At 35.1% G+C, this 18,446-nt stretch overlaps 1 protein-coding gene across 1 annotated transcript; it reads left to right on the top strand.

Moving 5' to 3' along the window:
• Positions 1 to 12,970: 12,970 nt before the first annotated feature.
• On the top strand, positions 12,971 to 17,071 carry LOC135121213 (uncharacterized; the record flags this gene model as incomplete). Its single annotated transcript, XM_064045523.1, has 5 exons — positions 12,971 to 13,201; positions 13,280 to 13,463; positions 14,399 to 14,560; positions 14,612 to 14,767; positions 14,867 to 17,071. Coding segments are annotated over exons 1-5 (2,938 nt in total), but the record flags the coding sequence as incomplete, so codon positions are not given.
• Positions 17,072 to 18,446: the final 1,375 nt, after the last annotated feature.

Below are 18,446 nucleotides of genomic sequence, written 5' to 3' on the forward strand. Positions count from 1 at the left end.
GTATCTGATTGGCTTAAAAGTACAAGAAAACACTTCAAAAGTGACGTTTCTGAAGAATTTTAACAGTTTTCTTGTATCTACGAACGCCAGAATGCATAAAATTGACCTAAACGTCTCCTTTTCCTATTCTGAGTCGATTCTGCATGCTTTAAGTGTGTTTGGTGGCTCAGAACCATCAAAAAACGTTGAAATATAGTTCAAATTCAATAAAAATCGACAAAAATACAGTTTCTAGCTAAAATTTGATGGTTTCGTTGCACTTTCCGAGCCCGTAGGGTATCTGATTGGCTTAAAAGTACAAGAAAACACTTCAAAAGTGACGTTTCTGAAGAATTTTTACAGTTTTCTTGTATCTACGAACGCCAGAATGCATAAAATTGACCTAAACGTCTCCTTTTCCTATTCTGTGTCGATTCTGCATGCTTTAAGTGTGTTTGGTGGCTCAGAACCATCAAAAAACGTTGAAATATAGTTCAAATTCAATAAAAATTGACAAAAATACAGTTTCTAGCTAAAATTTGATGGTTTCGTTGCACTTTCCGAGCCCGTAAGGTATCTGATTGGCTTAAAAGTACAAGAAAACACTTCAAAAGTGACGTTTCTGAAGAATTTTAACAGTTTTCTTGTATCTACGAACGCCAGAATGCATAAAATTGACCTAAACGTCTATTTTTCCTATTCTGAGTCGATTCTGCATGCTTTAAGTGTGTTTGGTGGCTCAGAACCATCAAAAAACATTGAAATATAGTTCAAATTCAATAAAAATCGACAAAAATACAGTTTCTAGCTAAAATTTGATGGTTTCGTTGCACTTTCCGAGCCCGTAGGGTATCTGATTGGCTTAAAAGTACAAGAAAACACTTCAAAAGTGACGTTTCTGAAGAATTTTAACAGTTTTCTTGTATCTACGAACGCCAGAATGCATAAAATTGACCTAAACGTCACCTTTTCCTATTCTGAGTCGATTCTGCATGCTTTAAGTGTGTTTGGTGGCTCAGAACCATCAAAAAACGTTGAAATATAGTTCAAATTCAATAAAAATCGACAAAAATACAGTTTCTAGCTAAAATTTGATGGTTTCGTTGCACTTTCCGAGCCCGTTGGGTATCTGATTGGCTTAAAAGCACAAGAAAACACTTCAAAAGTGACGTTTCTGAAGAATTTTAACAGTTTTCTTGTATCTACGAACGCCAGAATGCATAAAATTGACCTAAACGTCTCCGTTTCCTATTCTGAGTCGATTCTGCATGCTTTGAGTGTGTTTGGTGGCTCAGAACCATCAAAAAACGTTGAAATATAGTTCAAATTCAATAAAAATTGACAAAAATACAGTTTCTAGCTAAAATTTGATGGTTTCGTTGCACTTTCCGAGCCCGTAAGGTATCTGATTGGCTTAAAAGTACAAGAAAACACTTCAAAAGTGACGTTTCTGAAGAATTTTAACAGTTTTCTTGTATCTACGAACGCCAGAATGCATAAAATTGACCTAAACGTCTATTTTTCCTATTCTGAGTCGATTCTGCATGCTTTAAGTGTGTTTGGTGGCTCAGAACCATCAAAAAACATTGAAATATAGTTCAAATTCAATAAAAATCGACAAAAATACAGTTTCTAGCTAAAATTTGATGGTTTCGTTGCACTTTCCGAGCCCGTAGGGTATCTGATTGGCTTAAAAGTACAAGAAAACACTTCAAAAGTGACGTTTCTGAAGAATTTTAACAGTTTTCTTGCATCTACGAACGCCAGAATGCATAAAATTGACCTAAACGTCACCTTTTCCTATTCTGAGTCGATTCTGCATGCTTTAAGTGTGTTTGGTGGCTCAGAACCATCAAAAAACGTTGAAATATAGTTCAAATTCAATAAAAATCGACAAAAATACAGTTTCTAGCTAAAATTTGATGGTTTCGTTGCACTTTCCGAGCCCGTAGGGTATCTGATTGGCTTAGAAGTACAAGAAAACACTTCAAAAGTGACGTTTCTGAAGAATTTTAACAGTTTTCTTGTATCTACGAACGCCAGAATGCATAAAATTGACCTAAACGTCTCCTTTTCCTATTCTGAGTCGATTCTGCATGCTTTAAGTGTGTTTGGTGGCTCAGAACCAACAAAAAACGTTGAAATATAGTTCAAATTCAATAAAAATCGACAAAAATACAGTTTCTAGCTAAAATTTGATGGTTTCGTTGCACTTTCCGAGCCCGTAGGGTATCTGATTGGCTTAAAAGTACAAGAAAACACTTCAAAAGTGACGTTTCTGAAGAATTTTAACAGTTTTCTTGTATCTACGAACGCCAGAATGCATAAAATTGACCTAAACGTCTCCTTTTCCTATTCTGAGTCGATTCTGCATGCTTTAAGTGTGTTTGGTGGCTCAGAACCATCAAAAAACGTTGAAATATAGTTCAAATTCAATAAAAATCGACAAAAATACAGTTTCTAGCTAAAATTTGATGGTTTCGTTGCACTTTCCGAGCCCGTAGGGTATCTGATTGGCTTAAAAGTACAAGAAAACACTTCAAAAGTGACGTTTCTGAAGAATTTTAACAGTTTTCTTGTATCTACGAACGCCAGAATGCATAAAATTGACCTAAACGTCTCCTTTTCCTATTCTGAGTCGATTCTGCATGCTTTAAGTGTGTTTGGTGGCTCAGAACCATCAAAAAACGTTGAAATATAGTTCAAATTCAATAAAAATCGACAAAAATACAGTTTCTAGCTAAAATTTGATGGTTTCGTTGCACTTTCCGAGCCCGTAGGGTATCTGATTGGCTTAAAAGTACAAGAAAACACTTCAAAAGTGAAGTTTCTGAAGAATTTTAACAGTTTTCTTGTATCTACGAACGCCAGAATGCATAAAATTGACCTAAACGTCTCCTTTTCCTATTCTGAGTCGATTCTGCATGCTTTAAGTGTGTTTGGTGGCTCAGAACCATCAAAAAACGTTGAAATATAGTTCAAATTCAATAAAAATCGACAAAAATACAGCTTCTAGCTAAAATTTGATGGTTTCGTTGCACTTTCCGAGCCCGTCGGGTATCTGATTGGCTTAAAAGTACAAGAAAACACTTCAAAAGTGACGTTTCTGAAGAATTTTAACAGTTTTCTTGTATCTACGAACGCCAGAATGCATAAAATTGACCTAAACGTCTCCTTTTCCTATTCTGAGTCGATTCTGCATGCTTTAAGTGTGTTTGGTGGCTCAGAACCATCAAAAAACGTTGAAATATAGTTCAAATTCAATAAAAATCGACAAAAATACAGTTTCTAGCTAAAATTTGATGGTTTCGTTGCACTTTCCGAGCCCGTAGGGTATCTGATTGGCTTAAAAGTACAAGAAAACACTTCAAAAGTGACGTTTCTGAAGAATTTTAACAGTTTTCTTGTATCTACGAACGCCAGAATGCATAAAATTGACCTAAACGTCTCCTTTTCCTATTCTGAGTCGATTCTGCATGCTTTAAGTGTGTTTGGTGGCTCAGAACCATCAAAAAACGTTGAAATATAGTTCAAATTCAATAAAAATCGACAAAAATACAGTTTCTAGCTAAAATTTGATGGTTTCGTTGCACTTTCCGAGCCCGTAGGGTATCTGATTGGCTTAAAAGTACAAGAAAACACTTCAAAAGTGACGTTTCTGAAGAATTTTAACAGTTTTCTTGTATCTACGAACGCCAGAATGCATAAAATTGACCTAAACGTCTCCTTTTCCTATTCTGAGTCGATTCTGCATGCTTTAAGTGTGTTTGGTGGCTCAGAACCATCAAAAAACGTTGAAATATAGTTCAAATTCAATAAAAATCGACAAAAATACAGTTTCTAGCTAAAATTTGATGATTTCGTTGCACTTTCCGAGCCCGTAGGGTATCTGATTGGCTTAAAAGTACAAGAAAACACTTCAAAAGTGACGTTTCTGAAGAATTTTAACAGTTTTCTTGTATCTACGAACGCCAGAATGCATAAAATTGACCTAAACGTCTCCTTTTCCTATTCTGAGTCGATTCTGCATGCTTTAAGTGTGTTTGGTGGCTCAGAACCATCAAAAAACGTTGAAATATAGTTCAAATTCAATAAAAATCGACAAAAATACAGTTTCTAGCTAAAATTTGATGGTTTCGTTGCACTTTCCGAGCCCGTAGGGTATCTGATTGGCTTAAAAGTACAAGAAAACACTTCAAAAGTGACGTTTCTGAAGAATTTTAACAGTTTTCTTGTATCTACGAACGCCAGAATGCATAAAATTGACCTAAACGTCTCCTTTTCCTATTCTGAGTCGATTCTGCATGCTTTAAGTGTGTTTGGTGGCTCAGAACCATCAAAAAACGTTGAAATATAGTTCAAATTCAATAAAAATCGACAAAAATACAGTTTCTAGCTAAAATTTGATGGTTTCGTTGCACTTTCCGAGCCCGTAGGGTATCTGATTGGCTTAAAAGTACAAGAAAACACTTCAAAAGTGACGTTTCTGAAGAATTTTAACAGTTTTCTTGTATCTACGAACGCCAGAATGCATAAAATTGACCTAAACGTCTCCTTTTCCTATTCTGAGTCGATTCTGCATGCTTTAAGTGTGTTTGGTGGCTCAGAACCATCAAAAAACGTTGAAATATAGTTCAAATTCAATAAAAATCGACAAAAATACAGTTTCTAGCTAAAATTTGATGGTTTCGTTGCACTTTCCGAGCCCGTAGGGTATCTGATTGGCTTAAAAGTACAAGAAAACACTTCAAAAGTGACGTTTCTGAAGAATTTTAACAGTTTTCTTGTATCTACGAACGCCAGAATGCATAAAATTGACCTAAACGTCTCCTTTTCCTATTCTGAGTCGATTCTGCATGCTTTAAGTGTGTTTGGTGGCTCAGAACCATAAAAAAACGTTGAAATATAGTTCAAATTCAATAAAAATCGACAAAAATACAGTTTCTAGCTAAAATTTGATGGTTTCGTTGCACTTTCCGAGCCCGTAGGGTATCTGATTGGCTTAAAAGTACAAGAAAACACTTCAAAAGTGACGTTTCTGAAGAATTTTAACAGTTTTCTTGTATCTACGAACGCCAGAATGCATAAAATTGACCTAAACGTCTCCTTTTCCTATTCTGAGTCGATTCTGCATGCTTTAAGTGTGTTTGGTGGCTCAGAACCATCAAAAAACGTTGAAATATAGTTCAAATTAAATAAAAATCGACAAAAATACAGTTTCTAGCTAAAATTTGAAGGTTTCGTTGCACTTTCCGAGCCCGTTGGGTATCTGATTGTCTTAAAAGTACAAGAAAACACTTCAAAAGTGACGTTTCTGAAGAATTTTAACAGTTTTCTTGTATCTACGAACGCCAGAATGCATAAAATTGACCTAAACGTCTCCTTTTCCTATTCTGAGTCGATTCTGCATGCTTTACGTGTGTTTGGTGGCTCAGAACCATCAAAAAACGTTGAAATATAGTTCAAATTCAATAAAAATCGACAAAAATACAGTTTCTAGCTAAAATTTGATGGTTTCGTTGCACTTTCCGAGCCCGTTGGGTATCTGATTGGCTTAAAAGTACAAGAAAACACTTCAAAAGTGACGTTTCTGAAGAATTTTAACAGTTTTCTTGTATCTACGAACGCCAGAATGCATAAAATTGACCTAAACGTCTCCTTTTCCTATTCTGAGTCGATTCTGCATGCTTTAAGTGTGTTTGGTGGCTCAGAACCATCAAAAAACGTTGAAATATAGTTCAAATTCAATAAAAATCGACAAAAATACAGTTTCTAGCTAAAATTTGATGGTTTCGTTGCACTTTCCGAGCCCGTAGGGTATCTGATTGGCTTAAAAGTACAAGAAAACACTTCAAAAGTGACGTTTCTGAAGAATTTTAACAGTTTTCTTGTATCTACGAACGCCAGAATGCATAAAATTGACCTAAACGTCTCCTTTTCCTATTCTGAGTCGATTCTGCATGCTTTAAGTGTGTTTGGTGGCTCAGAACCGTCAAAAAACGTTGAAATATAGTTCAAATTCAATAAAAATCGACAAAAATACAGTTTCTAGCTAAAATTTGATGGTTTCGTTGCACTTTCCGAGCCCGTAGGGTATCTGATTGGCTTAAAAGTACAAGAAAACACTTCAAAAGTGACGTTTCTGAAGAATTTTAACAGTTTTCTTGTATCTACGAACGCCAGAATGCATAAAATTGACCTAAACGTCTCCTTTTCCTATTCTGAGTCGATTCTGCATGCTTTAAGTGTGTTTGGTGGCTCAGAACCATCAAAAAACGTTGAAATATAGTTCAAATTCAATAAAAATCGACAAAAATACAGTTTCTAGCTAAAATTTGATGGTTTCGTTGCACTTTCCGAGCCCGTAGGGTATCTGATTGGCTTAAAAGTACAAGAAAACACTTGAAAAGTGACGTTTCTGAAGAATTTTAACAGTTTTCTTGTATCTACGAACGCCAGAATGCATAAAATTAACCTAAACGTCTCCTTTTCCTATTCTGAGTCGATTCTGCATGCTTTAAGTGTGTTTGGTGGCTCAGAACCATCAAAAAACGTTGAAATATAGTTCAAATTCAATAAAAATCGACAAAAATACAGTTTCTAGCTAAAATTTGATGGTTTCGTTGCACTTTCCGAGCCCGTAGGGTATCTGATTGGCTTAAAAGTACAAGAAAACACTTCAAAAGTGACGTTTCTGAAGAATTTTAACAGTTTTCTTGTATCTACGAACGCCAGAATGCATAAAATTGACCTAAACGTCTCCTTTTCCTATTCTGAGTCGATTCTGCATGCTTTAAGTGTGTTTGGTGGCTCAGAACCATCAAAAAACGTTGAAATATAGTTCAAATTCAACAAAAATCGACAAAAATACAGTTTCTAGCTAAAATTTGATGGTTTCGTTGCACTTTCCGAGCCCGTAGGTTATCTGATTGGCTTAAAAGTACAAGAAAACACTTCAAAAGTGACGTTTCTGAAGAATTTTAACAGTTTTCTTGTATCTACGAACGCCAGAATGCATAAAATTGACCTAAACGCCTCCTTTTCCTATTCTGAGTCGATTCTGCATGCTTTAAGTGTGTTTGGTGGCTCAGAACCATCAAAAAACGTTGAAATATAGTTCAAATTCAATAGAAATCGACAAAAATACAGTTTCTAGCTAAAATTTGATGGTTTCGTTGCACTTTCCGAGCCCGTTGGGTATCTGATTGGCTTAAAAGTGCAAGAAAACACTTCAAAAGTGACGTTTCTGAAGAATTTTAACAGTTTTCTTGTATCTACGAACGCCAGAATGCATAAAATTGACCTAAACGTCTCCTTTTCTTATTCTGAGTCGATTCTGCATGCTTTAAGTGTGTTTGGTGGCTCAGAACCATCAAAAAACGTTGAAATATAGTTCAAATTCAATAAAAATCGACAAAAATACAGTTTCTAGCTAAAATTTGATGGTTTCGTTGCACTTTCCGAGCCCATAGGGTATCTGATTGGCTTAAAAGTACAAGAAAACACTTCAAAAGTGACGTTTCTGAAGAATTTTAACAGTTTTCTTGTATCTACGAACGCCAGAATGCATAAAATTGACCTAAACGTCTCCTTTTCCTATTCTGAGTCGATTCTGCATGCTTTAAGTGTGTTTGGTGGCTCAGAACCATCAAAAAACGTTGAAATATAGTTCAAATTCAATAAAAATCGACAAAAATACAGTTTCTAGCTAAAATTTGATGGTTTCGTTGCGCTTTCCGAGCCCGTAGGGTATCTGATTGGCTTAAAAGTACAAGAAAACACTTCAAAAGTGACGTTTCTGAAGAATTTTAACAGTTTTCTTGTATCTACGAACGCCAGAATGCATTAAATTGACCTAAACGTCTCCTTTTCCTATTCTGAGTCGATTCTGCATGCTTTAAGTGTGTTTGGTGGCTCAGAACCATCAAAAAACGTTGAAATATAGTTCAAATTCAATAAAAATCGACAAAAATACAGTTTCTAGCTAAAATTTGATGGTTTCGTTGCACTTTCCGAGCCCGTAGGGTATCTGATTGGCTTAAAAGTACAAGAAAACACTTCAAAAGTGACGTTTCTGAAGAATTTTAACAGTTTTCTTGTATCTACGAACGCCAGAATGCATAAAATTGACCTAAACGTCTCCTTTTCCTATTCTGAGTCGATTCTGCATGCTTTAAGTGTGTTTGGTGGCTCAGAACCATCAAAAAACGTTGAAATATAGTTCAAATTCAATAAAAATCGACAAAAATACAGTTTCTAGCTAAAATTTTATGGTTTCGTTGCACTTTCCGAGCCCGTAGGGTATCTGATTGGCTTAAAAGTACAAGAAAACACTTCAAAAGTGACGATTCTGAAGAATTTTAACAGTTTTCTTGTATCTACGAACGCCAGATTGCATAAAATTGACCTAAACGTCTCCTTTTCCTATTCTGAGTCGATGCTGCATGCTTTAAGTGTGTTTGGTGGCTCAGAACCATCAAAAAACGTTGAAATATAGTTCAAATTCAATAAAAATCGACAAAAATACAGTTTCTAGCTAAAATTTGATGGTTTCGTTGCACTTTCCGAGCCGGTAGGGTATCTGATTGGCTTAAAAGTACAAGAAAACACTTCAAAAGTGACGTTTCTGAAGAATTTTAACAGTTTTCTTGTATCTACGAACGCCAGAATGCATAAAATTGACCTAAACGTCTCCTTTTCCTATTCTGAGTCGATTCTGCATGCTTTAAGTGTGTTTGGTGGCTCAGAACCATCAAAAAACGTTGAAATATAGTTCAAATTCAATAAAAATCGACAAAAATACAGTTTCTAGCTAAAATTTGATGGTTTCGTTGCACTTTCCGAGCCCGTAGGGTATCTGATTGGCTTAAAAGTGCAAGAAAACACTTCAAAAGTGACGTTTCTGAAGAATTTTAACAGTTTTCTTGTATCTACGAACGCCAGAATGCATAAAATTGACCTAAACGTCTCCTTTTCCTATTCTGAGTCGATTCTGCATGCTTTAAGTGTGTTTGGTGGCTCAGAACCATCAAAAAACGTTGAAATATAGTTCAAATTCAATAAAAATCGACAAAAATACAGTTTCTAGCTAAAATTTGATGGTTTCGTTGCACTTTCCGAGCCCATAGGGTATCTGATTGGCTTAAAAGTACAAGAAAACACTTCAAAAGTTACGTTTCTGAAGAATTTTAACAGTTTTCTTGTATCTACGAACGCCAGAATGCATAAAATTGACCTAAACGTCTCCTTTTCCTATTCTGAGTCGATTCTGCATGCTTTAAGTGTGTTTGGTGGCTCAGAACCATCAAAAAACGTTGAAATATAGTTCAAATTCAATAAAAATCGACAAAAATACAGTTTCTAGCTAAAATTTGATGGTTTCGTTGCACTTTCCGAGCCCGTAGGGTATCTGATTGGCTTAAAAGTACAAGAAAACACTTCAAAAGTGACGTTTCTGAAGAATTTTAACAGTTTTCTTGTATCTACGAACGCCAGAATGCATAAAATTGACCTAAACGTCTCCTTTTCCTATTCTGAGTCGATTCTGCATGCTTTAAGTGTGTTTGGTGGCTCAGAACCATCAAAAAACGTTGAAATATAGTTCAAATTCAATAAAAATCGACAAAAATACAGTTTCTAGCTAAAATTTGATGGTTTCGTTGCACTTTCCGAGCCCGTAGGGTATCTGATTGGCTTAAAAGTACAAGAAAACACTTCAAAAGTGACGTTTCTGAAGAATTTTAACAGTTTTCTTGTATCTACGAACGCCAGAATGCATAAAATTGACCTAAACGTCTCCTTTTCCTTTTCTGAGTCGATTCTGCATGCTTTAAGTGTGTTTGGTGGCTCAGAACCATCAAAAAACGTTGAAATATAGTTCAAATTCAATAAAAATCGACAAAAATACAGTTTCTAGCTAAAATTTGATGGTTTCGTTGCACTTTCCGAGCCCATAGGGTATCTGATTGGCTTAAAAGTACAAGAAAACACTTCAAAAGTGACGTTTCTGAAGAATTTTAACAGTTTTCTTGTATCTACGAACGCCAGAATGCATAAAATTGACCTAAACGTCTCCTTTTCCTATTCTGAGTCGATTCTGCATGCTTTAAGTGTGTTTGGTGGCTCAGAACCATCAAAAAACGTTGAAATATAGTTCAAATTCAATAAAAATCGACAAAAATACAGTTTCTAGCTAAAATTTGATGGTTTCGTTGCACTTTCCGAGCCCGTAGGGTATCTGATTGGCTTAAAAGTACAAGAAAACACTTCAAAAGTGACGTTTCTGAAGAATTTTAACAGTTTTCTTGTATCTACGAACGCCAGAATGCATAAAATTGACCTAAACGTCTCCTTTTCCTATTCTGAGTCGATTCTGCATGCTTTAAGTGTGTTTGGTGGCTCAGAACCATCAAAAAACGTTGAAATATAGTTCAAATTCAATAAAAATCGACAAAAATACACTTTCTAGCTAAAATTTGATGGTTTCGTTGCACTTTCCGAGCCCGTAGGGTATCTAATTGGCTTAAAAGTACAAGAAAACACTTCAAAAGTGACGTTTCTGAAGAATTTTAACAGTTTTCTTGTATCTACGAACGCCAGAATGCATAAAATTGACCTAAACGTCTCCTTTTCCTATTCTGAGTCGATTCTGCATGCTTTAAGTGTGTTTGGTGGCTCAGAACCATCAAAAAACGTTGAAATATAGTTCAAATTCAATAAAAATCGACAAAAATACAGTTTCTAGCTAAAATTTGATGGTTTCGTTGCACTTTCCGAGCCCGTAGGGTATCTGATTGGCTTAAAAGTACAAGAAAACACTTCAAAAGTGACGTTTCTGAAGAATTTTAACAGTTTTCTTGTATCTACGAACGCCAGAATGCATAAAATTGACCGAAACGTCTCCTTTTCCTATTCTGAGTCGATTCTGCATGCTTTAAGTGTGTTTGGTGGCTCAGAACCATCAAAAAACGTTGAAATATAGTTCAAATTCAATAAAAATCGACAAAAATACAGTTTCTAGCTAAAATTTGATGGTTTCGTTGCACTTTCCGAGCCCGTAGGGTATCTGATTGGCTTAAAAGTACAAGAAAACAATTCAAAAGTGACGTTTCTGAAGAATTTTAACAGTTTTCTTGTATCTACGAACGCCAGAATGCATAAAATTGACCTAAACGTCTCCTTTTCCTATTCTGAGTCGATTCTGCATGCTTTAAGTGTGTTTGGTGGCTCAGAACCATCAAAAAACGTTGAAATATAGTTCAAATTCAATAAAAATCGACAAAAATACAGTTTCTAGCTAAAATTTGATGGTTTCGTTGCACTTTCCGAGCCCGTAGGGTATCTGATTGGCTTAAAAGTACAAGAAAACACTTCAAAAGTGACGTTTCTGAAGAATTTTAACAGTTTTCTTGTATCTACGAACGCCAGAATGCATAAAATTGACCTAAACGTCTCCTTTTCCTATTCTGAGTCGATTCTGCATGCTTTAAGTGTGTTTGGTGGCTCAGAACCATCAAAAAACGTTGAAATATAGTTCAAATTCAATAAAAATCGACAAAAATACAGTTTCTAGCTAAAATTTGATGGTTTCGTTGCACTTTCCGAGCCCGTAGGGTATCTGATTGGCTTAAAAGTACAAGAAAACACTTCAAAAGTGACGTTTCTGAAGAATTTTAACAGTTTTCTTGTATCTACGAACGCCAGAATGCATAAAATTGACCTAAACGTCTCCTTTTCCTATTCTGAGTCGATGCTGCATGCTTTAAGTGTGTTTGGTGGCTCAGAACCATCAAAAAACGTTGAAATATAGTTCAAATTCAATAAAAATCGACAAAAATACAGTTTCTAGCTAAAATTTGATGGTTTCGTTGCACTTTCCGAGCCGGTAGGGTATCTGATTGGCTTAAAAGTACAAGAAAACACTTCAAAAGTGACGTTTCTGAAGAATTTTAACAGTTTTCTTGTATCTACGAACGCCAGAATGCATAAAATTGACCTAAACGTCTCCTTTTCCTATTCTGAGTCGATTCTGCATGCTTTAAGTGTGTTTGGTGGCTCAGAACCATCAAAAAACGTTGAAATATAGTTCAAATTCAATAAAAATCGACAAAAATACAGTTTCTAGCTAAAATTTGATGGTTTCGTTGCACTTTCCGAGCCCGTAGGGTATCTGATTGGCTTAAAAGTGCAAGAAAACACTTCAAAAGTGACGTTTCTGAAGAATTTTAACAGTTTTCTTGTATCTACGAACGCCAGAATGCATAAAATTGACCTAAACGTCTCCTTTTCCTATTCTGAGTCGATTCTGCATGCTTTAAGTGTGTTTGGTGGCTCAGAACCATCAAAAAACGATGAAATATAGTTCAAATTCAATAAAAATCGACAAAAATACAGTTTCTAGCTAAAATTTGATGGTTTCGTTGCACTTTCCGAGCCCATAGGGTATCTGATTGGCTTAAAAGTACAAGAAAACACTTCAAAAGTGACGTTTCTGAAGAATTTTAACAGTTTTCTTGTATCTACGAACGCCAGAATGCATAAATTTGACCTAAACGTCTCCTTTTCCTATTCTGAGTCGATTCTGCATGCTTTAAGTGTGTTTGGTGGCTCAGAACCATCAAAAAACGTTTTCTTTTTTTCTGAGTGTGAGTTCGACGTGTTGATTGTGTCTCCATTTTATTTTCAATTTCTTTGGAGTAAATATAATCTTTAATTGGTAAGTCTGTGCTATTTGACATCACAAACTTTGTCTGAATGGGCCAGGCAGTTTAAAGCTGTCTGTTAATGTAGTTTGTTCGATTTGGTTTCTTTTTGTGAATTAGTTTTTATACAAGTCGTTTGTTTATTTGTTTGTTTCCTTAGTGGCCGTGCGAGGTCGCCACGTGCGTCCATTGCAGCGGCCACTGTGATTCTTAAGTCTGGAGTTTGACGTTGACGTTTGATTTGTTTACTTTATTTTGAGGTTACGTTGTAATCGTACATTGTTGCTAATATGCCTGTAACAGGAGATACTTCGTCGTCAACAATTAAAGATATTCCTGATTCTACACTCTGCCCGGTATGCACAGCTCCCGTTGAAAAATTCATGTCGTTTACCTGTGACGGTTGCAGCCGGCCGGTGCACTTCTCGTGTTTGGGGCTGTTACCGGAGGATAAAACGTCTTGTGAGCGTCTACAGCGATACTCTGCCCAAGTGAAATTTTTATGTGCAGATTGTAATGGGGTCTTTAAAGTTCCAATGTACAATTATTTCGTTGATTCTCCAAATTTTGTAGCGTCTAATTTGGGTTCTGTTTTGCAGAATGTCGAAGTCAGATCAGTAATTCAAAGCATAGTGTCATGTGAGACTGAGAAAATATTGCAAGAAGTAACTAAACTTAGAGTGGAAGTTGATAATTTGAAGCAATCTAATATTGATTTGGTGCGATTGTTAACTAATAGTACTAATAGTGGTGATAAAGCAAAGGACAGTGGGTCATATGCAGGTAAATTAGCCGCTAATACACAGGCAAAAGTTTTGATTAAGCCAAAAGTTGTTCAAGATTCACATCAAACACAGAATGATTTATTGCGAAATATAAATCTTGTTAATGAAAATATTGGCGTAACTAATTCTAAAAGAGCTAAAGATGGTGCCATTATCGTTGGATGTAGCAGTAGTGAAAATTCTAAAAAGTTAAAACAAATTGCTACTGATAAATTATCAAGTGATTATGATGTTGTAGTATTAAGATCAGAGCATCCTAAGGTACGGATTGTAGGTATACCATCTTGCCTTGATAAAGAATCTCTTATGAATTATTTAAAATCACAAAATCTAGAATTATTAGCAGATGCAACTGTGTATAAACTCTTAAATTTATGGCCGTTGAGAAAAAACAAAAAAGTTTTACAGGCAGTTATTCAGTTAGATATTCATACTTATAAAAAAGTAATTAATGCTGGCTCCTTACTTGTAGGGATAAATGTCTGTAAAATATATGATGATACTACTGTTACAAGATGTTTCAAATGCAATGGCTTCAATCATACACAAACTAAATGTTTCAGACCAATTAGCTGTCCCATATGCTCCGGTGAGCACCATGTTAATACGTGTCAAGCGAAAACAAAGGAATGTAGTAATTGTATGAGATTAAAAACCATGCATGGCTTTGACATTGATGTAGAGCATTCAGCCTGGGATCGTGATTGTTGTTTTGCATTCAAGTTTGCAGAGGCAAAGCTTCGTAATACTGTACTTGCTGAACCAGTTCAACTGGAGATTAAAAAGATACCGGGTTTTAAACCTCCTTTTATGAACATCAATGCAAAGCATCACAATACGGCTCCTAATACTGAACCATCCTCTCCAGTAGCAACTTCTAATCGGTTTGCATCTCTGTCGGTTTCTACTAACAATTTTTTATAACATCCTTAGATAAATCTATAGAACGTACTGTTACACCATGCGAAATCAAGTACTTACGCTGCGCCTATCAAAATGTTAGAGGGCTAAGAACTAAAACTGCTAATTTTTTTAATAATGTTGCATCTTCTAATTTTGACGTGATAGCGATTTCTGAGACCTGGGCAACTGAAGGTATGTTTAATAGTGAATTAGTTCCTCCTAATTATTTGGTTTTTCGTAAAGATCGCGATCCAATTAAGAGTGGTATGGCAAGAGGTGGGGGTGTACTATTAGCAATTAATTCTAAGTTACGATGTTCTGAATTAGATCTCTCCTCTATATATGATACAGTTCCAAGTATCGATATTGTAGGTGTAAAATTGTTATGTAAAAACTTTCGTAAGTTTTACATATTTGTTCTGTATATGCCACCATCGATGTGTTACCAAGATGCTGAATTGTTCTTTGATGTTTTTAGTTCTTTAAATTATTTCTCAGGTTTGGATAATATAGTTATTGTAGGTGATTTCAACATCTCTGGTTTTATGGAAGGATCTGATGACCGTTTCAGCTGTTTATTAAATAATTTTATCAAATTTTGTAATACTCGTCAGTATAATAATGTGTACAATTTCTACAACCATATTTTAGATCTTGTAATCTCCAATGTTACGTGTAGTGTCTTCAAACTACTATCTCCTTTTGTGAAAGAGGATCTTTATCATCCAGCTCTATTTTTTAATTTAAATTTAATAGCTGATGTTCTTCCTCAATTTAGCATGAATGACCAGGCTGATTCATTTAATTTTAAGAAGGCAGACTTTCAAAGTATGTATCAATTATTTTTAGATACGGATTGGTCCTCCTTGTTTAAAGCTAACACAGTTGATGGAGCATGCTCAATTTTGTATGAATTAATTAATAGCGTCTTTCAAGTAACTGTTCCTAAGTTGCGGGTCAAAACAAGACAACAGCATTATCCTCCTTGGTTTAACGTTGACATTATCTCGTTGTTACAGTATAAGAGATTGGCGTATAAACAGTACAAGAAACTCAAAACTACTGAATCCTTTAATAAATTCAAGTTCTATCGCTCTAATAGCAAACAAGCCATATTTAACTCTTACAAAAACTATGTGGCGGATATTGAAAATCGTCTCCATGAAGATCCTAAACGTTTTTGGGGATTTATTCAAAGTAAAAAAGGCACATCGCGAATACCTAGCACTATGAAATATAATAACTGTAATTTTGATGATCCAAATCTCATTGTAGATGCGTTTTCGGACTACTTTAATTCTGTTTATGTTCCATCTGATCCATCTGTTATAGCAGATAATTTTGATATTCGTGAGATCGGTTGTGTCTCACCTCCCCAAATATTAGAAGAAGATGTGTTTAATGCATTAAAGAACTCTAAAAATACACTAACCATGGGTCCGGATGGTATTCCAAATTTTTTGTTGAAAGATTGCGCTTCTGTTTTCGCACAGCCGTTGGTATATATATACAACTTAATAATAAAAACTTCGACCTTCCCTGCGATGTGGAAGGCGGCTTTAATATGTCCGGTTCTGAAAAAAGGTGATAAAGCGGACGTGAAAAATTACAGGCCTATCTCATTACTTTGCAATTTTGCCAAGATTTTTGAAGGTATATTATACAAACATATTTATTCAGCGGTCAAAGTATATATTAGTCCATCTCAGCATGGGTTTATGGATAAGCGGTCCACTATCACGAATCTAGTCTGCTTTACACAGTTTACATCAGAAGCAATTGATGACAGAAAACAAGTTGATGTGGTGTACCTTGATTTTCTTAAGGCATTTGATCAAATCGATCATTACATTTTATTACTCAAGTTAAAATCATTTGGATTTACAGATGCACTCCTCAATTTGTTTAAATCTTATTTATTAAATCGTGATCAATGCGTTAGGTATAGATGTTATACGTCAAAAAAAATATTCCCTAGTTCTGGTGTACCGCAGGGGTCGAATTTGGGCCCATTGCTGTTTTTACTGTTTATCAACGACATTTCAAATGTTGTGTCTGTTGATAGCCTGCTATTTGCTGACGACTATAAAATTTATAAAGTAATCACTTCTGTGGAAGACTGCATTGCCCTCCAATCCGATCTTGATAACATCTTTCAATGGTGTTTAAGAAATCGACTCTATTTGAATATTTTGAAATGTTTAGTTGTGTCGTATTCTCGCAAGAAGTCAACTTTGTGTTTCCAGTATTTAATCAATAACACAAACTTAAAACGCGTTATGAATATTACTGATCTTGGTATTTTATTTGATGAGAAATTCACGTTCGTTCCACACATTAATCAGTTGGTTGCTAAAGCGCATAAAATCTACGGCTTCATTTATAGAAATGGTAAGGATTTCACAAAAGTACAAACTCTGAAAATTTTATTCTTTGCGTTAGTCAGATCTCAGTTGGAGTACGGTTCGATTGTATGGCAACCTATCTATCAAGTCCATATCAACCGCATTGAGTCGGTTCAGCGTATGTTTCTTAAGTTTCTGTCATATTGTGAAGATGGAGTATATCCTCAAAGGGGAGTGCATCAGTCTCTTCTTCTGAACCGATTTAATATCAATTCACTATTCAATAGAAGAATTACAGCTGGAGTCAAATTCATTATTAATTTAATCAACAACAAAATAGATAATATATGGCTAACAGGTAAGCTGAATTTTCTAGTACCTAGACATAATTCGCGTCAACGTGAAATCTTTTACTGTCCTTTAAGTAATAGTAATATTCATGTGAAGTCCCCCATCATTTCAATGTGCAAAGTATGTAATAGAATTTTTAAAACCTGCGACCTGACTGATAATTTTTCTGTTATCCTAAATGTGATAATCCAGGAATATGGCATATAAGGCATACGTATCAATTGGTAAATATTTCGTATTAGTGTCTTTCTTGCAGATTGACAATTTGCTTTATTGTGATTTGGTCAAATTTGATCTGTGGAATATTATGTATTTTGATTTTATTCTAGCTAAATTTTTTACATTCAGCAACACAAAATTCCTATAATGTTTTGTTTTTTGTTTTTTGTTTTTTTTCCTTTCCCTGTAATTGGGTCTACCCCGTTGGGAAAGATGTCAATAATAATAATAATAATAATAATAATAAATATAGTTCAAATTCAATAAAAATCGACAAAAATACAGTTTCTAGCTAAAATTTGATGGTTTCGTTGCACTTTCCGAGCCCGTAGGGTATCTGATTGGCTTAAAAGTACAAGAAAACACTTCAAAAGTGACGTTTCTGAAGAATTTTAACAGTTTTCTTGTATCTACGAACGCCAGAATGCATAAAATTGACCTAAACGTCTCCTTTTCCTTTTCTGAGTCGATTCTGCATGCTTTAAGTGTGTTTGGTGGCTCAGAACCATCAAAAAACGTTGAAATATAGTTCAAATTCAATAAAAATCGACAAAAATACAGTTTCTAGCTAAAATTTGATGGTTTCGTTGCACTTTCCGAGCCCGTAGGGTATCTGATTGGCTTAAAAGTACAAGAAAACACTTCAAAAGTGACGTTTCTGAAGAATTTTAACAGTTTTCTTGTATCTACGAACGCCAGAATGCATAAAATTGACCTAAACGTCTCCTTTTCCTATTCTGAGTCGATTCTGCATGCTTTAAGTGTGTTTGGTGGCTCAGAACCATCAAAAAACGTTGAAATATAGTTCAAATTCAATAAAAATCGACAAAAATACAGTTTCTAGCTAAAATTTGATGGTTTCGTTGCACTTTCCGAGCCCGTTGGGTATCTGATTGGCTTAAAAGTGAAAGAAAACACTTCAAAAGTGACGTTTCTGAAGAATTTTAACAGTTTTCTTGTATCTACGAACGCCAGAATGCATAAAATTGACCTAAACGTCTCCTTTTCCTATTCTGAGTCGATTCTGCATGCTTTAAGTGTGTTTGGTGGCTCAGAACCATCAAAAAACGTTGAAATATAGTTCAAATTCAATAAAAATCGACAAAAATACAGTTTCTAGCTAAAATTTGATGGTTTCGTTGCGCTTTCCGAGCCCGTAGGGT

This window comes from Zophobas morio, unplaced genomic scaffold, assembly GCF_036711695.1.
Source record: "Zophobas morio isolate AGI-343-1 ecotype UQ-CSIRO unplaced genomic scaffold, CSIRO_AGI_Zmor_V1 ptg000530l, whole genome shotgun sequence".
Lineage (NCBI taxonomy): Eukaryota > Metazoa > Arthropoda > Insecta > Coleoptera > Tenebrionidae > Zophobas > Zophobas morio.